The 24,828-nt window shown below is 38.5% G+C and overlaps 1 protein-coding gene across 1 annotated transcript in view; it reads right to left on the reverse strand.

The window, feature by feature from the left end:
- The window catches only part of nmnat2 (nicotinamide nucleotide adenylyltransferase 2), a 219,349-nt gene extending 198,293 nt beyond the window's left edge, over positions 1-21,056 (reverse strand). The window contains exon 1 of the mRNA XM_048539439.2: positions 20,849-21,056. Within this exon, the coding sequence (XP_048395396.1) occupies positions 20,849-20,933 (85 nt within the window). The 5' untranslated portion in view covers positions 20,934-21,056. The remainder of the gene's footprint in view (positions 1-20,848) is intronic.
- Positions 21,057-24,828: the final 3,772 nt, after the last annotated feature.

Below are 24,828 nucleotides of genomic sequence, written 5' to 3' on the forward strand. Positions count from 1 at the left end.
AGATAGGAGTCATGGTCCAGGGAGAGATAGGAGGAGGTGTCTGTAGAAGGAGCAGGTCGGCGCTCAGCCTCTGCAATCCAGAGGTCAATATGTCAGACAACAACAACACCATGCTTGTCATCAGTCTTGATTACAAAGTCAGGGTTGGATCTGACAGCACAGAGTGCAGTCAGTTCAGAGGGAAATAGGTTGGGATTGGTGAGGAGGTCAGTAAAATTGATATGACCAATGTCACATCTGCAGTTCTCAATGAAAAGATCAAGTACCAGTAAAAGGCCAGAGGGAGAGGTCCAGGTGGAGGGAGCCAGTATCGGAGGTGGCTGAAGGGGTCTGAGGGATGGTGAGAGGACTTTTGGCCAAAGGGATGGGCACAAAGGCAAAGGTGATGGAAGAAGAATTCAACACATGTTGTGCCTGAAATTCATTGAGGTGAAAGTGCAGAGGGATAAAACCAAGACCTTTGTAATTAAAGAACATTCAGCATCAGAAAGCAGAAGGTGGTTCGAAGGGATGCACTGCTGCCACAACCCACTGTAAGCCACTAATGGGCACTGTTAGCAGCTATTGATTCTCCCAGGCTGACCTTTACCCAGTTCTCTATCTGCCCAGCTGCAGTTCTCTCTCCCTCTCTGGGCATCCATCCTTGCTCATCCCAACCCATCTTCAGCATACATACCAACCTTTTCTGAGCTACAATCAGTTCTGAGGATGGGTCTCTGGACCCAAAATATTAACTCTGCTTTCTATCCACAGATGTTGTCAGACCTGCTGAGTTTCTCCACCAATCTCTATTTTTGATCCTCTTATTCTTCTTTGTTGTCAGGAGAATAACTCCAGCACCTCCAGACTATCCATGATAATTTATTAACCCAATTTCTAGAACCAATCTGGTAAGTTTCTCTGAAGACTTTGCATTATTCATTATGTACCCTGTCCAGAATCGGACACAATCCGCCAGCTGGGCAGAGGGATGTGGGTTGGTATGAGACAACATAACCGGGGCCACGATGGTTACAAAATACTCAACTGGGTCACTAGTGGTTTCAGAGAAGGGCACCTTCCTAGTATGGCTTACACCAGACTCCAGTCTGAGATAATTAATATCAAAAAGTGTTCTCGGAGCTTTCAGGAGGTGAAAGTTAAATGTACATTTTCCAAGAATTTACCACATTCCAAGAACAAATACATAAAAACAAGAGGAACCAACTGCTTCTGTTCACCCTTTATTTCTCGAGATCGTACCCCTAAAAATATAAAGTTTGGATCTCAATCGTGCTCTAGTTTCCTCCCACAAATGTGCAGTTTACATGGACTGGCCATGTTAAATTGCCCACAACGTCCAGGGATTTGCAGGCTAGGTGGATTAGCCATGGGATATGTAGGGTTACAGGAGTGGGTTTGGGTGGGATGCTCTTCAGAGGAGAAGTGTGGATTCGATGGGCCGAATGGCCTGATTCCTCACCGTATGGATTCTATGAGTCTATGAACTATTATTTCAGTGCTTTTATTGGAATTGCTCACCTATAATAATCTTCGTATTGATTTAGTTCCATAAAAGTATTACCTCAAAAATGCTTAGCTCAAATAATTAATCTTGGAGGACACTGACTGCCAGATAGTCCAACCTATATACACAACAAAACATACTGGAAAAAGTCACGTAATATTACAAGAATAATGAAAATGTTTTATAGTCTGCAGAAAAATTCGAATAACATACCAAAGGGATTATTTCCTTACTCTATACCCTCCCTGTTTAAAGGATTGAGAGGGGTCCTGGTTCATGTAACTGCACACTTTTTGTAAGCATTGTTCAAACTTTCAACAGCCTAAAGTTGCAGATTAAAACGAAAATGTGGTTGTAACAATGCGGCTAGTGTATTTAATTAATACAGTGACAAAGTAACGACAAAGCAACCACTCATTCCATAAACTCTCTTTCAAATCATTCATTCACTCATCATTTATTCCTCAGCATTAAAATGAATGGAAAGTGCATGGTCTGTTAATTTTCAGTACCAACACTTAAGGGAATTATTTAGCTGATCCTGCTAATAATAGTTCTGTATTGGAATATCAACTCTAATTCTATTTACTTGTTCTTTCCCTATTGCTTTTATTTTATTTTTTTCAAGTCATGTGTCATAACTAAAATGATTTTGTTTGTAATAAATTCAATGAGGAATATATCTATTTTTGATGTTGATATTCCTTTACAGAAACTAGTAGTATGCCTTTTAGAGCAATATAATCCCAGCATTTTGTCATGTCCCTGTTTAAACGGATAACGGATTTATTAAAAGGAGGAAAATGCCTATTTCATTCAGCAACAGAAAATGTTTTTTAAATACTTTAGCAGATTTGGTGTCTGTGATTTATTAATGTAAATAAATGCCTGAAACTTAAATTTGATTTTAATAATTGGAATGGTGAATGCTCACTCTTCTGTTCCTCAGACAGACAATAGGATTTCCAAAGAATGACACACATCCCGTTTTTAAAATCAACACTTGTTGCCATACTAGTGAATCTTCATTTGAGAAGGCAGTTGCTGAATGTGAGTAAGCTATTTAAAATGTGGGATACATCATGTCCAAACTCTGTCCTTTCCTCACTCCACATCAGCATAAACTGACTTTCCAACAGGGTCATTGCATAACAGAGTACAGCCAGAAACATTGGCTGTTTTCTTCCCTCCTACTGTCCACAGGGGTTTCAGATGAACTGTACATCTACCCACTGCACCTGAAGGCACGACTTAGCCAGAAGACCACCTGCCTGAGCTCAGTACAGGGTTGACGCACATTTTAATTCATCCCTAAAATCCTCTCCTCCCAGCTGTGAGCTGTGGTTCTGGCCTGGAGATCACAAGCAAAAAAGCACTTCAATTTATGGGGTGTCATCCCAATTCTGTCCTCATTTAATGTACATACATAGTAGAGGGATACCGCAGTAGGGGTCAGTAAATAAAAAAGAGCCTGCACTGATTTTTGTCAATTATCATTTCTGGCCCCTAAGTCCATCATTGGTGGTCCAATCTGTTTTATCCCTTATTGATGTTCCTGTTAAGCTTGATTAAACTGAGTGGCTTGTAGGCCATTGCAGAGGGCACTTAAGAGTCAACCAGTTGCTACGGGTCTGGAGTCATATGTAGCCTGACCAAGTAAGAATAGCAGATTTTATTCTTCTACAGGAACTTATAGACATTAGTGAGTCAAATGGGTTTTTAACAGCAACTGAAAACAGGTTCATGGGGGTCATTACTGATATCAGTTATCACTTTCAGATTTATTCATTGAATTCAAACTCCACCTGTTGCCATGCTGAGATTTTCAGTAGAATGTGACACTGAGCTGCACAGTGGATAATAGGTCAAATGACTGACACGTTGATCATAGAGAAAGGTGTTAAGCAGTGTCCTAAAGGAAGAAACAGTATTCAAGAGATGGAAAATTTAACCAAGGGAATTCCACAACTAAGACCTTGGCACTAAGGCATGGCTGCATAATTAGTGTGACAACCTTGATGGCACAAAAAAAAGTAACAAGAAAGTTTCATCCCTTCCAAAATGCAAATAATTGCTATTAATAACTAGATGCTTAACAAAGTTGCTTTGTTCATCTATGGTCTTGGTGGCATTTCTTTGCCCTGAAGGTTAGTTTGTGTTAGAGGAGGGGGGGAAGGGAAAATCAGCAGTGCCTGAAGAACATAGAACAATACAGCGCAGTACAGGCCCTTCGGCCCTCAATGTTGCACTGGTTGAGGTGGAGTTTCAGTTTCTTTTCCTATACGCATCTTGAATTGAACTTTCTGTTCTGCAGAGTAAACAATCATTGGCTCTTCAATTCAGTTCAATTGCAATTTTCTGCACAGCTTTCAAAATGTGAATATCCTTAGAAATAAAGCATTCCAACTGAGTCAGTACTCCAGGCATGTTCACATCAGTGTCGTGTAGACTTGTGATATCTCCTGGTATCTGTGCTCCACCCCTCCACAATATATCCCAAGATCCAATTTACTTACCTTAATATTGGCTTTTGATTCTTAGTCACCCTCTGAGGGAACCTAACTTTATTTCTATGATAAAAACCAAAGGAACTGTGGATGATGTAAATCAGGAACACAAACAGAAGTTGCTGGAAAAGCTCAGCAGGTCTGGCACCACCCAAGGAGAAAACGTCAGAGTTTAACGTTTTGGGTGCAGTGACCCTTCTTCAGAACTGTTCTGAAGAAGGGACACCAGTCTAGAAACATTAACTCTGATCTTTTTTTCCTCCTCAGATGCAGCCAGATCTGCTGAGCTTTTCCAGCAACTTCTGTTTTTGTTTGTTGTTCATTTCGATGATACTTTGGGTGAATTCCTAGATTGCTTAGTTGTGTCCCTCGAAGAGAACCATGAGTTTATATTCTCAGTACTTCTCTCCCTGGCCACATCATGTGACCTTGCATTTGCCCACATGTCAAACTATCTCCACAGCCCTACAGCCCCTTTTGCACACGATTAAATCACTTCCTAGTATTTGTGATTCCAACTTGGTGTCAAATGCAAATTAGGATATTATTGCTTCTGTACCTAGAAAACTAATTTTTGTGTTACTAAACAGCAGTAGAACAGCATATTTCAAATGGCACCAACCAATCACCCCTTGCGATGTTAGTTCTGTTCCAACCTTAACTACATTTCGCTCTCTCTGGTTCAGACAGTTTTATAGAGCCTGCCTCTTCGAGCATGACTATCTATCTGTATATTCACATGACACAGTAACAAAAGTTCTTGTATTCATACAAATGTAACTCCACAGCATTTCCAGTGTTAACAAGGAACACAATTTCCCAAAGAATTCCAGAAAAGTGTATTCGCAAGAATCTCTTTCCCGCATATACACGACATCTTCCACTTACCACAACAGGAGTTTTCCAATTATGTTCTTAATGACATTAAGCTTACTAGTAAGTAGGAATTTGGGTGATTATTAGTTTTTGACAAAAATACTGCTGTCAAGTTGCCTACCTTCCAGTCAGAAGCACAATCCCAATGTTTTTTTCTATTATCCTAAAATTAGTGGCAAAGACCTGATTAATTTCTTTAGTCTCAGGGTTGAGGAAAATGAGATCACAAAAACTACAGGACTCAAGCTAGTTGCAAAGTCTTGGCATGAATTCAATGTCTGGGTTATACCTTTGCAGATTTTTTTTCAAAATCGATATTTATACTGAGCCAAGCTTTGTAATACTGCAGGCAAGCCGAAGCAGTTGTGTTGTGGTTTTACGGCTAGCTGACTTTCTGGATTATGAAGTGTGAAGCTGGATGAACACAGCAGGCCAAGCAGCATCTCAGGAGCACAAAAGCTGGCGTTTCGGGCCTAGACCCTTCATCAGAGAGCCTCTCTGATGAAGGGTCTAGGCCCGAAACGCCAGCTTTTGTGCTCCTGAGATGCTGCTTGGTCTGCTGTGTTCATCCAGCTTCACACTTTATTATCTTGGATTCTCCAGCATCTGCAGTTCCCATTATCTCTGACTTTCTGGATTGGTAGTCTAATGTCCGGGGGACCCAGGCTCAAATCTTGCCACAGCAATAAAAACATCAGCAGATTTTTAATTCCAGATGACCATGGCTCACCAAATGCTCTTGAGGGAAAGAAACCTGCCATTCTCACCTCATCTGACCCACATGCGAAACCACACTTGCAGCAATTTGGTTGACTCTTATTTCCCCCTCCACCCCACCCCCAGGCAATTAGGGGTGAGCAATGAAACCTACCTGAGCCAGAAACACCCACATCCTGAGACCTTTGTGTAAGTCCCAGAAAGAAGAACACCAAAAGAGTGAAATCTGAATTGTTGCTCCTGAGGGTGGTGTGCAGAGCACAGTGTTATGATCCCAGGTGATTTACTGCCAAACAAGTCAGGTCCCAGACCTGAACCTGGATGGATACAGCGTATCTTGATTTGTTTTGTTTTAACAAAACTGAAACCTAAGTACACAATGCTGCAGATACTGCTTTAACAGCAGAACAGAGGTTTGTTAAAATGAAATAAAGCTGAAATTGAATAATCCAAACAATCTATTTTTAATACAAGACCAAATTTTTTTAAACACAGACTAAAAACATAATCCCATTAAACCAAAACACTCCTTTGTAAATTTAAAAGGAGCAAAACAGCTTTTGTATAGCACCCAAAACACACTCTAGCACAGTATTCAAAAAAACACTCAAGATGCTAACACCAGCAGCTCTATTATCTAACACCACGGTAAGTTTAAGTCACTTGTGACTTCAACTTTTAAACTTCTCCATGAAGCTATTATACAATTGCTCACTCAGCTTTAAGTAATCTCTTCAAGATTTTATCCCATAACTTCCGGCCTAGGAGTAACACATATATATAGCCCCAATCAAAGTCAAAACTGAGGCTAAAATTCTCTCTCTCAGCTACGGGCATTTTTTTTAAAGCTTAAAGAAAGTCCAAATCTCTCTAACAAATCTCAAGTCCCCATTATTTACCATGCTTGGTTACAAAACAGTCTAAAATAATTATAAGTCCATTAGTGGCGCACAGTGCTCATTAATTCTAAAGCCAGTCCTGAACAAATGTTTTTAAATTAAATCAGGTTGACGACAGAAATATTTACAAGTCAATTACTAACTTCAGACACATGGAAACCCCACCAACTTGAGCTCAAAAAAACAAAGCCAAACTCGCAAATAACATTAAAAGTTATATATGTGTTTATATATAAATGCCTACAGTTCACATCATTCAGATAATTCACAGCTTGGGAGAAAATGTTTATTAGAATCAAACCTCTTGTCCCTGGAAAGAGTAGCCAATGTAGCTCGCTGTGGTCTGCAGGTAGGATTGGGTCTGTGTATTTCAGGATTTTGTTGTAGCTATCAAAAAAAAACTATCAAATAAAGAATATCCCTACTGATCTCACCCCTTTCAATCCCCAACACATTCCCCATGGCCTATCCATGCTACATCATGATGCCTCAGCTCCCTACTCACCCTGTAGCATTTCACATTCTCAATACCAACTTTCTCCCCACTGACCCGTGCCTTTCATTGTCTACGTCAACCTTAGAACACGCCCACCCACCCTCATGGCCTTTTAAAGCCCCTATACCAATTTAGCACCAACATGCCAACCCATGCTACCTACCCCTTACGCTTACACCCTCCATTATAATTCACCCAGTGTCCACCATGGGCAGACCTCAGTGCTGATGTAAAATGAAATAAAGTTATTAAATATCTATTATGAACTCAGCATTCTCAACAAACATTCTCACTGACTTAAAATAAAACCCATTTACTACAGTTATCTCCCTTCAATTACTTAGGCCCACATAAAACAAGCATTTCTAAACACAGCTTCACATCAGAGACTTTTTAAGCAGTTAGAACTGTTAATAGAAATGCATGGTTTTATGTGGGGCTAAAGTCAGTCATATCCACAAATCCTGTAGGGATAGCACACAGGATTTTATCATTAGAGTGAAATAGCAAGTATTGACATTTTTTCCCAAAAATTTAGAGGCCTAGAGCTTTAAATGCTTCAATAGCTTGCAAGTTCCCTTAGCAATTAGTTTATCCACTTTTAATGCACATTCACTACTATTTTTAAAGGGCACTGAATCAATTCAAAAGGGTATCCTACTTCTCAAAATTTGGTAGTTTTAGATCTTCTCCTGATAATTCAAAGTGCACAAGTCATATTTACCATTCCTTACTCTCAAAAATTAGATTTGCCTGACAAAATCAGAAATTGCAGAGAAACGCAGCAGGTCTGGCAGCACCCGTGAAGAAAAAGCAGTTAATTTTTTTTTGGTCTGGTAACGCTTCATCCAACTGGTTCAGATGCTACCAACCTGCTGAGTTTTGCCAGCACTTTCTGTTTTTGTTTCAGACTCTAGCATCCGCAGTTCTTTCTTTTGTAACAGGTTCGTGTGTGCAGCTGCCCCTTTGGACTGTGCTTGTCCAAAGTGCAACTTGTCTCCATTTCATGAAATGGTAGGTGCCCTGTTGGGAATCAGTATTTGTGGGCTGAGACCTCAGTCCCATCTCATTAAGCTAGAGGCTGTATTTGACCTGGCGAAAAGTCAGGCCTGAATTTCATGTGTTAACAACAAATGCTATTTTAAGGACAATACACTAAATTTGCGCAATTTTACCAAGATATTTTAACACAGCTAAATGTGAGGATACTGTCCCTAGACCACATTATGGATCCACAATAGCTTGATTTAAGTTTGGGGAAATGAACAGATGAATGAACAGTTGTTTTAACGTGTTGAATGTTTGTAATGGATGACACATTCTAAGTTTTTGTATCCTATTACTGTTAATCTATAATAATTACCATGACTTTGAAAAGTAACTGAAGAAGGCTTAAGACTATAACACAGAATATTCAAAATTCCATTTCTGATCAGAAATTAAAGAATTGTTAGTTTTCAGTATATTTATTGAAAATATATACATAATTCTACCTGATTGCCATTGCAGATTAATACCCATTTTCATAAAGAAATTCAGATGTGGTATATATTGTGATGAAATAGTTTGTAATTAATTTGATACTAATATAACACTGAGCAGTTTAATGTGTTGGTGGCCTCTCTCAAACTAACTTCTGCTCTGACAACGAGAACAATTTTCCAACGCTGCCTTTCTTGTGTCGTTGCTATCTAAAAAGCGGCAAATAATTGAGCAGCATCTCAGGAGCACAAAAGCTGACGTTTCAGGCCTAGACCCTTCTGAGATGCTGCTTGGCCTGCTGTGTTCATCCAGCTCTACACTTTGTTATCTTGGATTCTCCAACATCTGCAGTTCCCATTATCTCAAATAATTGAGCGTTTGCTCCTGTGTTGAAAACTGGAAAGTGACATGCAAGAAGGCTAAGCCGCAATCACAACAAGAAGGCCTCACTGCATTAGAACGGATCAGATTTCAGAGATAAGAGCAATATTCTAACTCCATTTTCTAACCAATATTCATCTCCCCTAAATATTTACATTGACTACCCACTTTGAGAACAACTTCTCATAAACTTTCAGGGCTAACATAAACAAGTAGCGCAACATTCTAAATAGAAACAGAAATTGCTGCAGTTTTTCCACGTTGGTGATTCAATGAAAACACCAAAGTTACATCCAAGAATGAAATCCACCTTAGATATACAATGCAACAGGCACGATGTGGACTGCAGGGCCAAAAGCATCAGTATGAAGCTGAAAAGATGCCATGTACAATCACAAGAGTGGAGTATTGCACTCTACAGATGTGAGCATCAGCTCTAAAGGAAGAGGATGTGAACAGGATGGCAATTTTAAAAACAGGAGTAAAGTGGAGGATGCTCATAATAAATCAATGGACATAAAGACAAATAAGTGGGTGAAATCAAGGTTCAGGAATAAGGCAGCCAAGTACACTTAGGGGAAAAAAAAATAGCCAAGTATGGATTCTGGAAACAAGAACTCAACAGACTTGCCCTGGTAACAACCGAAGGAGAAATTGAAGGTAAATGCAAAAAAGGAGGAAGAAATATCAATTCTGTGAATAACATTGAGATGTGGACTGAGGCAAACTTGAAAAGAAACTGAATAATTTAAACATCTCCACGAAGGCTAGGGTAAAGAAACTGTAGCTAATAGTAGTAATAAATTTAATTACATGTACTAATTTAGAAGAAGTACCTTACATTTTTATATCATTTTATAATATCCTTGGGATATTCCAAAGCAGTTAACCATCAAATCATTTTTTTAAAATTAGTCATCATTATTATACTAGCAAACATGGCTGACCATTTGTGCACAGTTTCACAAGCAAAACATGAAATGACTGATTACACAATCTGTTCGTTTTGTCGTATCTTTGTTTTGAGACACATTTGGCCAAGACCCTGGGAGAATTATCTACACACTGGTCCCACAGAGTCTTTTACATTCATCAGCCAGCGAATCAGTCATAATTTAATACCTCATCCTAAAGAATGCAACTCCAACATTGTAGCACTATCTCAGTACTGCAAATGAAATCTCAGAAAAGATTAAAAGACTGGAAAATAAACAGAGAAAGGAAGTCACTTCAGCTGTTCTCTCAGGATACATGATAAAAGCTTTTCACTGGATTTCAAATGGACTCAACATCACGTATTTTGTTTTTCTGGTGCTGCTAATGCTCTCAGTGGAGTATATCAGCATTTTCACAATCATTGCTGGATTGCCATTGATTGACATCATCAAGGCTGAAAGCACAAAATAGTAAAGAAGCTTTTCAAACTATTGAAATTGTTACAAATTCATGATTCCCACACACTTAGACAGCACTCTCTATAAGCCCAGATGCATAAATTGCAGTCAGAGTGAACAGGATCAAAGCAGAGAAATGACTTGCATTTATAGCACACATTTCTCTACTTCAGGGCTCTCCACAGCATTTTACACACTACAGTACACTTCTTGAGTCACTGTTAGGTAATAGGGAATCTGGCAGTTAGTTTGCACATACAAACAGCAATGAGAAATTATTAGTTACATTAAATCAATTTTAGGAATAAATATTGGCCAGGACAGAAAGGACAACTCCATACTATCTGACCAAAAAAGTGCAGATGAATATCAGCTTCGATTACATGCTGATGTTTCAGTAGTGAAATACATCCTTATAATGCTCTGAAATAGAAACTACAATTGAGTGAATCTACTGTCTACGCTATGTAGACTTAGTGATAACCCGAGTAAACAATCAGAGTGCAGGCTGAGCACTATAAACGGTTAAAAAAACATTGAAACTACAACAACAGATCATACATCTCATGCCAAAATTATGAACCAAATATACCACTTGAATTTCACTTGGAAGCAAATTTAGTGTGTTTAATTTGCGCAATGCTGTTCAGATGATAATTGTTCTCTAACTAATTTCCAAATATAAAGTAATAAAAACGTTAAACTGACCACACAAAATGGTAAGCTGAACACTTTGAAAACACTTGAACACCATGTTACATGGACCTCTGCATTATCATTAGGATGTAGAAATACAGCTGAAATGAATAAACCAAACATCCTAATGCCCAGTTATATTCTTCACCTCTCAAATCTGGACCTGCTTCTTTGTAGAAAATGGAGTTATTTTTCAAGAGGTTAATAACTGCAGCATTCACTCTAGTCAATGGAACAAGCAGTTTCCTGAACTGTAATTTTACTTATTTAAGTCAGAAACAAAGTCTACTAATAGTTAATACTGCTACGGAAAGGACTTAATTTTTTTCTTCATGGCAAATGTCCCAATTATTTCACTGACCAAATACGGCAGGGGGACTTGAATAGTTTTGGTTACAGGCAATAATCAAACAGACGTATCACTTTCCCATGAGCTGGTAGCTATTTTTCAGGCAGTGTTTTGTATTGCATAACATTTAGACTCTAACTAACAATAAATAAAATTATTCCAGAAGCAATATTTTGTTTCAAAATCACTGTGTATTGGCCTGGCTACAATGTCACATAACTAAAGAATAATACAAAAATATTTTTAGAACACCATGCAAGGTAGGATCCTTTTTAAAAGATGTTTTAGTGCCAATTGTTAGAATCTCAGTGTTCCAAAAAACTGATAGCTGAACTGAATCATCAATTAAATAGTGAAAATTCAGAGTAAATCCCACACTACACATAAATCTACCCTTCTCTTTGAGATGCAAATAAACTTCTTTTGCATCTCTCTGTACTCAGTGTTTTTTTCTATCTCAAACAATATGCACCAGTCATAGCCCACAGGATAACCAGATAGCAGGGTCTTAAACCATTTCATCACAATAACTGACTCCAAATTAAGAAGAAAAACTCCAGATGTTCTCTAATTTAGAACATTCAACAAACTGGAAATGAAGAAAGAAAGCAGAATGGTAGGGAAGATCGATGTCAAAAATAAGAAAACATTTAATGCATGGTATTTAAAGTTTCAGTTTTGTTGGTGTCCAATTTCTCTGCATTTTTCTTTAATCCAGAAAGTAAATTCCCTAAAAATTCAGAGATTTTGATATTTCGTGGATTGGTTCAAGTTAACTGGACTATTTGCATGGCAGACAACGTCAAAAATTAAGTTGATAAATGCACTAAACATAATAAAAAGTATCAATTCCTGTGTCATATCAATTATTTCTCCAGCCTTTTCTGAAATTCATGAGTTGATATTTTTAGTTTAGTCACTCCAAAGCTATTTTCCCTGTTTTATGTCTGCATTGCGCAAGCACTTCAAATGAATACTTTTAAAGTTAGCCATTTTCAAGAAAATATTGTTGCAACTATGATGGGAGGAATGCATGGACAGCCAAGACCCACTAATCCGTGAGTTGCATCAGTTGTATAAATGTTTTGATTCAATCACTAAAAATGACCAGCTGGTTTCCTTTTCTATTGCTATCCAAAATAAAAGAATTTCACCAGCTTTCCTTCATAAAGTCAAAATACTCTGTTTCTTATAAAGCAAGCCTAACTCTTAAGAACAGGTGAAGAAAGCTGATTAATATCCAAGCTTTTAATTGGAATTAGAATGACATCACCTGTTAATCCAAAACCAAACAAATTCACATAACACAAAGGACAACAAAGACTCTGGACAGATGACATTTTGAAAGTTTTTTTTGGCCTTTTTTTTATTGGCCAATAATCTGAAAAACAAAGGATAGCTAAAACATATAATGGACTGTAAAGATTTCTACAGTACAATAAGAAAAATATGGGTCCACTAAAAGCAGAAGCTTGACACTATCTAGGACACAGCAGCCCACTTGATTGGCATCACATCCACAAGCGTCCACTTCTTCTAAGATTGATGTCCAATCACAGCTGTGTACTATCTACAAGATGCACTGCAGTAACTCACCAGGACTCCTTCAACAATATATTCTTGCAATCTTTACCACCTAGAAACACAAGATACTGGGACCACCACTACCTGCAAGCGCCCCTCCAAGCCGCTCAGCATCCTACTTGGAAATACATCGCCGTTCCTTCACTGTCATTGGGGCAAAATACTGGATTTCCCTCCCTTATGGCATTGTTAGTCTATCTATACCACATGGACTGTAGCGGCTCAAGAAGGAAGCTTATCAACACCTCGTCAACGGTAACCAAGGGAAGCAATAGATGCAGCAACATCCACATCCCACAAGTGAACAAAAAAGAAACAGTTAGGAAATTTTGCAATGGGAAATAGAGAAATGGCAGGAAAGCTAAATGATTACTTTGTGTCTATTTTCACTGAGGAAGATACAGGGAATTTCTCAGAGGTGGAGATCCAAGTAACTTGGGATAATGAGGAATTGAAGGAAAATACTGTCAGAAAGATTATTGGATTTCTGGAACGATTAATGACGCTGAAAGTCGGTAAGTCCCTTGATAGTCTACATTCCAAAGTGTTGAAGGTGGTGGCTAGAGAAACAGTTGATTTTTTGGTAACCATCTTCTCACATTCCATCGAATTTGGAATGCTTCCTGCAGTTTTGAAGCCTGCAAATGACACCCACTATTTAAGAAAGGAGTAAGGGGAAAATACAGGAAGGTCAGACCTGTCAGCCTGATATCAATGGTACAGAAAATGCTTGACTCCATCAGCGAGGCCATGATAAATTGACATTTGGATAGAAATGATTTGACTGGCCATTGTCAGCATGGAGTTTTGAATAGAAAATCATATTTGACAAATTTGTTGAGAGTTTTTTGAGGAAGTTATGAACACAATTGGCACATGAGAGTGGATAAGTATATCTGGATTTTCTGAAGGCTTGTGATACGACCCACCACAGGAGGTTAGTTAACAAACCTAAAGCACATAGGAAAGGAGGTAACATACTGACATGGATTAGGGACTGGCTAACAGACAGAAAGCAGAGATTATTAATAAATGGGGCATTCTGGCATAGGCAGACTTTGTCTAGTGGGGGACAGCAAGGATCTGTACTTGGCACCACAGCTGTTCCAATGATTTGGAGGTGGGGATCAAATGCAATATTTTCACATGTGCAGATGACACAAAGCTAAGCAGGAACAGGTGCTTGAGGAAGGTACAATTTTTTTTTCAGGTGATTTGGACTCGCTTGCCAATTTGAACAAGATGATGGTGGATGGAATATAATATGGAAAACTGTGAGGTTATCCATTTGTAGGAAAAACAGATGCGCAGAGTATTTCTTAAATGGTGAAAGGTTGGAAAGTGTAGACATGCAAAGTGACTTGTCAATAAGTCACTGAAGGCTAGCATGCAGGTGTTAGATGCAATGAAGGAGAATGGAACATTGGTCATTATTGCAAGAGGATTTAAGTAGAGAAGTAGTGAAGCCTTGCTTCATTGTATAGAAGCTTGTTTAGATTGTACCTGGACAATTGCATGCAGTTTTGGTCCCCTTATCTCATGAAAGACATTATTGCCACAGGAGGAACGCAATGAGGTCTCTCAGATTTGTCCCCACAATGGCAGGACTGCTCTATGACAAGCGATTAGGCAACCTGGGGCTGTTTTCTTTTGAGTTTCAAAGAATGAGCAGTGATCACATTGAAACCTACAAAATACTGAATGGAATAGCTAGGTAAAATATTTGTATTTATCAATGTGCAAAGGGCATAGTGTGGGTAAAAGACATTGAAATGTTCAACTAGCCATGATAATATTAAATGGTGAAGCAGGCTTAATGCGCTGAATGCCCTATTTCTGTTTCTGTGTTCCTCTGTTCCTATAAATTCTCACAGACCACCGGGTTTCTGCTTAGTGAAAATGAATTGCTCTCAGCTGTAAATCAATGATACAGCTTCCAAACAAAGCCTCAGTTTCGATGTAACTCAAGCTGGATCCAAGTCTTTAGAAAGTGGTTACAGTTCAGCTTTTCAGGCTTTACAATCTAATCAACACATGAAGTGTGGAAGCGTTATCAGGTTCCCATGTACCTCAACTAATTGAAGGGAAGAGATTAAATTTGTAACCATATTGTTGCTCTGGAGGACTTTTCCTTCTTCTTAGACCTTCAAGCTCATTAAGTGTTGCTAGGAAAATATCAGCACAGAACCCCAGTGTCTCTAGTGTAGGCAGGTATGCTAGCAATTCAGGGAAATAAACTCCCTAAACAATTTGCTTGACTGTTTTTCAAAGTCACTTGGCTACCTGTAATCACAGCTCACATTGAACTAGTGATCTCATTTACCATACAGGATGCCCTCAAATCCTTGGTAAAAACATTTTTAATCCAAAGTGTCCAAATAGTTCAATATCTAAATATCTTCCTGTTCATCACACAGCCCAAAAATATGCATAAGAATTCTTAACAATATATAAATGGCATGAAATTTTAATTCATTTGTTTCCAATTTAAGCTTCTACTAATATGATCATTCTAACACAAGGAGACAGTCAAACCTATGGACTATACACCAATATTCAAATGGCACTGATTATTTTAGTCAACATATTGAATGCTGAATCACACTTCAAGTGTTCAATTACTGCAATTTATTACTTCTCCATTCAAAGTAAATGCTGTTAAATAACTTATTTTTGTAATTTGATTCTTTCTTATTCATTGATGGAAAGTAACCAGTGTACAGTACCCAAGGATACTGCAGTTCAAAACTAATTCTTCTCAAGTGACAATTCTCTGAAATTCTATCTATCGCCCCTTAATTATATTTAGCAAATTAAAAACTATTCATCTGCACCATCTCCTTCACTGACTATTTCACACACCCTCTACAATGAATTAAAGCTGGATTGTGTGTGTCATCCTTCTTTTGAGCTCTGTGAATTTGAAGAAATTACCTAGCTAGTAAACATTAGTTGGACCTATGTCAAATTGTTAGTTCCTTTAAGTGGTAACATTTGCCTTGATTGTTGGACTTTGCCAAAACTGTTTTTTTGATCTTAAACTGCTGATCAGTGTGATTTATTGCAAGATCATGGGGGAAAAAAAAGTAAGAGAGTGTTGACAAGCTCATTGCAAAGACTGTTTTTTAAAATTTTCAAATAAATCTGAAAGACATTCTATAATGCCAAAGTAAAAAAAAATTGGCACATGTCTGCTGATGCAATAATTGTTTTTCACTGTACCCTAATCTAATTACTTGATCAAGAAATCACATAAGACAATATTGAAGATACCACTAGCACTAGAACATTATAGACAGTTTGGAATTCAACTCTTAAGGGCACAGTTGTAGAAATCAAGTCATCTTTTAGAAGTATCTGTATTTAAAGTCAGGGCTAACAAATGCAATTCACACAATTAACAGTAAATCATCAATCAGTATGCTTGTAAAATTAGAAAACTGTAGCTACTGGTGGATGCTTAATTACTTTTCCAAGTGTCACATTTATTTCCGGTCTTAGAACCTATCCTTAACAATTCAAGGTCTTTTGCTGGCTTCCACAAAGTTCAATATCATTATCACCATCATCTATCACTCCAATGTTACAAAAACCAGAACACACTGAATTGAGTTAATCTATGTCAATAATTAGGATGACTGAAACTAAGCTTACTACATCACTAAAGACAAGGAGATCGACATACTGCTAGTAACAGTGAACAAGCGGACAGCCAAGTATTAATATTTTATTACCATTTGTCACGTACATCCAATATCAGACAGATGAAACTGCAGAGGAAAAATTCAGGGAGCTTTGATCAACGGTGCATTTTGGCTATGATCTGTTTCTGAACCAAGTTTACCTTGGCTGTTATGTTCCAAATTATAGAATGTATCCGTCATATTCACCGGAGACCTTCGTACAAACCTGGCAACACATAAGCACCTTGTTGATAATCTGTACTAATTAATGGGAAACCTGTTTTGAATCCCAAATTACCCTCACAGTCATATAACATTCAATCCAAGAAAGATCAGAGCAATAAAAACAAATCACTTAACTCATATTTCTCAAATTAAGTTTGGTAATATTTATATCTGTTATCCTCCCATCTCCTTTTATTTCATCCTTTTCCTCATTGTTTTGAAAATAAGCTGTTATTTTCATTCCCTACTTTGTAGGCATTTGCATGTGTTATCAACCAAAAGCAATCCTTTGGAGATTAATTTCAGTGATCAAATTGTACTTCATTTTAACTGTCCAATGTAGATTTGAGAATAAATCCTGGATTATAAACCATTGCATATTATCAACCTTGAAAATTCCTTGGGAACAAAGATAATAAAACACAAATATATTCAGAGGATGGTGACTAAGAATGATTAGAAACATAGCTAGCCACTAAATGCTTTCCTGGGTACAATCCAGATGCTGCATCTGAAACTGCACTTGAAGCTGTATCCTTGCTGATGGCAAGTACTATTTAACTATCCACCCAACTCAAAGGAATATACCTAAACATAAAATCCATGCACAGGCAAAAATCAGTGGGATTTTACGGAAACAATTGGGAGTCAAGGAAATGCCACATTCAGTTAAGTATAATTCTTCTTTGAATACAAATTTAAGTTTGAACTCATTCAGCCATCATTGAAACACATCATGTTAAAGATCTAGCAATCAAAGAAGATTTTCAATTTTAATGTGACATTCTTATCCAATAAGAATCCATTCAAAATGTAAAACTAAAGAGCTGTTCTCAATAAGGATAGATTTTAAACTCCTGCTCCAAAGTATCAAGTTAACAGAGCAGAGAAACCACCTTGCTGTGCCTGGTTGTTTGACCAAATTACCGAGACTCCAGGGCACATTTCTCAAATTCGGGAGCCAGGTCATAGTCAGTTTTGTGGGCAGAGATTTATTCAAATGAAGGGTTTGATGGGCAAGCATGAAATATCAAAGAGAATTGGGCATTTTTTAGTCACATGAATAATTCAGAATGCAAAGAACCCCATGCCCATTTGTATATAGTTATAAACATGCTACTGCTATTTTTTTCTTTTAGTTCATGCGGTAATATTTTACATCTGACTTTCCATTTTTACTTCATTACATTTGATTCAAACAGTGGAAAGCATGTTTTCCTAAAATAGCACTGCAGCATATATTCTTTGAATTATTCCAGGTGCAAAGCATTATTTTTAAATTATTTATAAACACAAGCCAGCTCAGATCACTTCTGCTCTCTTGTCCATTATAACATCAATTACATCCCCTGAACACTGTTCACTTTTAATTTCCAAAGAATGAAGTATTGGTTTTCTTCTAAACGCTACCTGCTTTAATTGTTTGTTCTAAGCTCTCAAATTATCATCATAAACATTCATGTCATTTTAATTAATTTAATGACTCTCATGTTCCCTTATGAAATATATTAGGTAAAACAAGAAATTAATTTCTCCTTTCAAAGGTGTTTTACTTTTCATTTTTCAACTAAATTCTACAATATAAGTAATCAATTGTATTGCATTCAGACAAAAACATTTTAACCAAGGCTCTGTCATGAAATGTACATTTATTACTATGGAATTACAATAAAGACATTTGTCCTGTGATTACAATGTGTGTGTCAGTCTCAATAATACTTTTCAGCTATAATGCAAGAGTTCCTCAGACCTATTCCTTCTAGTTTTGAACTAACCCAATCCATGGCAGGTTTCATTTGTGTTCTCTTACAAATGCTGTAATCATCTAAACATATACCAATTAGTAACAAAGGCACTTTTATCTTGGCTGATTTGCATCAGCACATTTTCATTGAAAAGGCTTTAACTTTAAGCTACACAGAAATGTTAACATACACAATAGCAAAACAAATAAACCAGCTAAAATGTATTTAAAAAATCTTAAATTTTATGGCTCCAATCTCAGGTCCTTCTATACAGACCTTTAATAATGCTCTATTATCTGTATCCTATCACAGATCATTTCAAAAATTAAACCAAATAAACTGGGTCTGAAATATTTCACACAAGCCTGTCAGGTCTGTAAACAACCTGCCTGGAATGTAATAACAAATCCATTCTGCCTCAGTGCATGTACGCAAAATGCATCAGTACATTATGTACAACACAAACATTAACTGTGCATCTCTCTGCAATCCAGATGGTCTTTCATTACCAGTAATTACCAGTAATACTTTATTTCTGCAGTTTTGCATAGTATCGGGATTGCCTATCTGGTATGTTGCAGACTCGGAAATGCTCTCAAAATTCAAATTATAAGCTCTCATAGAATAATAAGAAAAAAAACTTTGATTCTAAATCTACTAAAAATGTACAAACATCATCATCTTAACTGGAGACATTCACCTATAGGAGGCCCAGATACTTAATTATCTTGTTGACACGTTATTAATTACTGTCCATTGCTTTACTGTGACTGCATGGATAATATCAAGCAGCCATTTTATCATGGTCTCTCCTAAAGGCTGTCTTTTTTGTGCAATGCCTATTAAACACTAAAGGTCATCCTGGATTCGGCTTCTGATCACTGATGCTGCATTGAAAGTGCATTACTAGACATGGAACAACACCGGCAAGTAAGGTATTCGGGGCATGTCTTGCTCGAAGAAGGAGGCAGATACAAACGGTTAGAATACGAGCAGCGGCGATTAATGCCTGTGCATGAATAAGATTTACATATTCCATGCTTGAACAAAAAAGGGAACCAGTTAGTATCGCGGCTCAGCAATATCAGGGTGACTGAGTTTCTCTGTGTGTACAATTAAGCCACCGTGAGGTTGCAGCCTGGCAACTCGGCAGTTCACTGGAAATTTCCACTTCTCCCAAAGTGCCTGTGATTGCCTGTGCTGTCCTCGGCACCCGCCACTCCATCCGTCAAAACTTCCAAATACCTGCCATCAGGCAGCTCCCCTATTCCTACCCTCACACTGACCATCCATCCCCTCACCGCCTTCTCCAGTTTGAGAAACCGCTAAAACAGCTCGTCATCCAACTGCAGCAATCCAGTTGCTTTAAAAACAAACGGCAACAATCTTCCATCCTACCTTTAACACAGCATTAAAAACTAAGAACGCTACAAGTCCTTACTGATTCTGTGCGCGCCGAAACATTCACTATGTTTAATAAAAGAGCGCATCAAAATACTGTGTATGGGCAAAAATAAAACACAATCAAGTTTTTAGGTTGTACACCATCTCCAACTCCCGGGTACCAATAGTTTCAAAAGGACTCCGCGCAACAACTCCCCTATTTATTAGGTGTTTCTTTCTCCTTACATCCATTTCACAGCACTCAGGCCGCTGCGACTCCTTGCCAAATCATCCAATTAGACCCAAAGTGCCGTTGGACCTACGAGGATGGACTTTTCACACAATACATACAACCGATCGACACAAAAAAAGTGGGGCAAAGGAATCCAGCCTTCCTCTGCTTCTAAATAATCCGGTAAATCTACATAAATAAATTGTTGGAGATGGCAAGTGTGGTGGTAAGGGTTATAAAACAAAAACACGGGTATCCTGCAGGAAACAGACACGTGCGCTGGTACTAATGTTCACCGCCAAAACCGAGACTGTCTTCCACCAGGGCGTGAGCAGGGTCAGGGTCATTTGGAAACAAGATAAACAGGAAAAGTTTCAGCATCGTTTGGAAATGTTGTGATGTTGCAGTTAGCTCGCTGGACTGGGCTGGGAGTGCTGCAGGCTTTTCCCGGCTGTGTCTTTCAGCACCACATGCCTTGGACAGCGAACAAAGGGAAAGCAGCTGGCTGAAACCAGGGCAAACTCTTCCCACATTCACTTTCCATCGTCCTCCTCATTTCAAGAGGATTTTGGTCAGACGCAGGTTTCTGTTTTCAGTGAATGGATTAAGCGATTCATTGGGAGCGACGTGCAGAGACATTCTCGTCGTAAGACGAAGCAGCAGCACCGGTTGGCGATGGGTGGGTTACTTACCAAACATCTGAATGTGTCCTTTGGTGATGGGGTTGAAGCTCCCGCAGGCCAGCAGGATAACGTGGGTTTTAGTGGGCTCGGCCATGCTCACTGCCTGCCTGCCTGTCTGTCGGTCTGGCTGGTGTCTGCAGTGTCTGCAGGCGCCGCTCCCACTGTTTGCCAGCTCCGGCTGCCTCACTGCTCACGCTTACTGCGTCACCCATTGATCCGGAGGCAGCGCTTCCCCCTTTTATTTCTTTGCTTGTTGTCCCCGTTCGCCTGCTGAGTTTCACCACCCTCTATTTCTCTCACTTTATAAAGCCCCACTTTATACCCGCGCGGGGGTGTGAATTATAGTGATTATGTTGTGCTGCTAGGATCTGAGGGCTTTTTTCCCCCTCTATAGAAAGGTTCAAAACATAACTGCCTATAGTCCCCCTCTCTATTCCACAACCTTGCACCTCTACCTCCTCGGGATTAGAATTCCGCTTGAGGCGTGACCATTCTGTTTGTCTGAATCCGATTTCCCTTCAGTCTGGCCTGCAGCGGCACAAATCCCAGATTTCACGTTGCTGCTGTTCCAGGTCAAACCGAAAACCGAAAATGAGCAAGATGCAATTTCAGAGTCAACTTTGTCACAACTCTGTTCCATTCATTACCATTTCGACATCTTGGTCATGGTAACCTGTACACGTGCAAATGGATTGGCCGGCAGGTGGATTTTTTCACACCCAGAGGGTGGGGATGTCTGTAACCCACTACCCTGAAACGGGATAATGTCAGAATCCCTCAACATATTTAAACAAGTTGGATAATCACTACTCAACCCACAGTGCCCTGGACCAAGAACTGAAAAGTGGCATAACGATGGATAGCTTTTCTTTGGCTGCCATTGCGATGATGGGCCATAAATGTTCAATTTTCTATGTGTGACAACATTTACTAGAATGGTACCAGGAATCAAGAACCTCTGAAAAACTAGACAAGCCGCTATTAGGATTATTTTGAGTCATTTACGAGAGGAACTTGTTGGCTGGCCTGCTATAATAGTGCTCTTAACAGAACATTCCAGTCAGTTTCACTGCTGGACTTGATCCCCATAGCCCCACAAGTTAATTTTCTTGAAGAATCTATCCAATTTATTTTTGAAAACTCTGAGAGAAATAAAAATCCTCCCCATCTCTGTCTTAAACAAGCAATTTCAAACACTGAGATTATACCCTTTGGTCCTAGACTCTCCCACAGTGGGGAGCAACTTCTCCATGTCTACTCTGTCAAGCTTCCCTTAGAATCATATATTTTTCAAAACATTCTCCTTTCATTCTTCTAAACTCCTTTGAATAGAAGGCCAAACTACTCAACCTCTCCTCATTAGAAAATCCTTCCATATCTGGGATCAACTGCTGGAATACCTTCAATACCAGTATATCTTTTCTTAGAAAAGGAAGCCAAAACTGTAAACAATATTCCAGCTGCGGTCTGACTAGTGCCTTGTAGAGTTTTAGCAAAACCTCCCCATTTCTAAACCCCATGCCCTATGAAATAGAGGCAATGTTTCACTTTCCTTCCCTATTACCTGCTGATCTTGGCTGCTAGCTTCTTGTAATTCATGCACTAGGACTCCCAAATCCCTCTGCACTTCAGCTCTCTGTAATCTTTCCCCACTTAAATAATACTCAAGTTTCCCATTCTTCCTTCCAAAGTGAATAACCTCACAGTTTCCAACCTTATATTGCATCTGCCAATGTTTTGCCCAATCACTTAACCTGTCAATGTCTGTCGACTCCTCGTGACATCTAACCACTTGCCTTCCCACCTATTTTTCCGTCATCTGCAAACTTTGCTATGGTGCATTAACTTCCACGTCCAAGCCATTGATATAAGTTCTAAGTATTTCTGTTCCCAGCACCGATCCCTGTGGTTATTCTCTATTTACAGGCTGCTATCTTGAAAATGTCCCTTTTCTCCTAACTCTGTCTTCTGATAGTTAGCTATACCTCTACCCATGGCAATACACTACCTCAACAACCATGGGCTTTTTTCTTATTAAGTTATCTTGTGTGCAGTACCTTATCAAATATATTTTGGAAATCAAAGTATATTGTATTTCATAGTTCACTTTTATCTACCCTGTTACCTTCTGAAATGACTGTAATAAATTTGTCAAGTATGACTTCCCCTTCATGAGACCATACTGCTTCTTCTTGATTATAATGTGTTTCTAAATTCTCTGCTGTTAATTCCTTTATAATAGATTTTAAGATAACGGGTCTACCAATAACCGCTTTTTCTCTCTCCCATGTTAAATAAGGGCATTACAATGACAGACTTTCAGTCATCTGGGACTTTTCCAGAGTCTCTGGATTTTTGAAAGATTACTATCATGCATCTACCGTCTCTGTAGCTGCATTAGGGATGTTCTGCTTGAAGAGAAGGTTGAGAGGAGATCTGAACAAGGTATTCAAAATCGCGATAGGCACAGAAAAAATAGATTGGGAAAATCTCTTCCCACCTTTGGAAGGATGGAGAATAAGATTGCATCAGATCTAAGATAATTGGCAAAAAAAACTCGACAGACCAAAGGAGAACCTTTCAAACAACATGAGATTAAAATCTGAAATGCACTAATTGAGAGATTAGTGGAACTAGATTCAGTCGAAAAGTTAGAGGAAATTGATTATATGAAATGGATGAATATGCAGGGTTATATGAAAATAGCAAGGGAGTGGCATCTCTCATTCAGAGAGTCAGCACACACACACCACGACGAATGGCCTCCATGCAGTAACAATTTTGTGGTACGGTAATTTCATTTCTATTTCTATTGTTTAGGTCTAAATGGAGGAAATCGTATACGTTATTGTAAACTGGGGAGATTAATTTGAATAAGGTTGAATAAGGTTTCACCTGGACGTTAACAGCTACTAAAATACTAGTCAGTCTAAGGGGGCTTACTGCAATCGTTTTGAGAAAGTCCACGTTTTTATTATATAAAACACTGCAATATATTATTGGCAACAATCAGTTAATTATACTGCACCTAACTAATTGCTTCAACATTTCGCAGGCAAAAAAACCTTAAGACCTCAATCAACTGCGCAAGTGCATGATGAAATTTAACCAATTCCCCACAAGGCAATGCAGCCGGGGAGAGTTTCATATCAATCTTATGTTTGACGTTCAGGATTTTTTAAATGTATAACAAAGAGAGCATTTAAAATAGCATAATTCGTAGTAAACAACTCGTATGTAGTTGTGTTGCTCCTATGATTAGAAAATCAATAATCTACCCAGAAACAATTTACGTTTTAAACAATGAACGTACTAGAATAAATATGCGACAATACCTCTAAAACATGTTTCATTTTAAAGGCATATGGGGCAGTTTAAAGTGCATATTTCCAATCATGTTTAAATAAATTTTTTTCAATCTGGACGGGAGTCTTGTCGGAAACATTGCATATTCTAACATGACAGAGTATCATTTTCTTTCATTCCTTTGCATCATTCTGTAATATTTAAATTTAACCATGCAGCGAGTAAATAAAGAAATTAGACATTTTAGAGGTTGAGAATCCAGGATACATGAGGAAGGAGGTGCTAATAATTAAAGACAAATTACAGTGCAGTGGTTCAGTGGTTAGCACAGCTGCCTCCCAGCCTTCTGCAACAGTGTGTGTGGAGTTTGCACATTCTAGATGTGCAGTCTAGGTGGATTTGCCAGTTAGCTGAGTTGCAGGGAAAGGTAGGGGTGTGGGTCTGTGTGGGATACTGTTTGGAGGGGTGGTGTAGACTTGATGGACCGAAAGGCTTGTTTTCACATTGTAGGGAAGCAGTCATTCTAAAATAATTTATCAAAGAAAATTGATGGGACAATCAAAATCCATTGCCTGCCGTTCCATTTAGGAACTCCAGGAAGTGATGGGTCCTGGAAATGATTCAGGAAATGCCTCCATTTGTTCAACTTTGGCTGCAGAGTTTCCAAACTTGAGGTACAGCTG

Source organism: Stegostoma tigrinum, chromosome 8, assembly GCF_030684315.1.
Source record: "Stegostoma tigrinum isolate sSteTig4 chromosome 8, sSteTig4.hap1, whole genome shotgun sequence".
Classification (NCBI taxonomy): domain Eukaryota; kingdom Metazoa; phylum Chordata; class Chondrichthyes; order Orectolobiformes; family Stegostomatidae; genus Stegostoma; species Stegostoma tigrinum.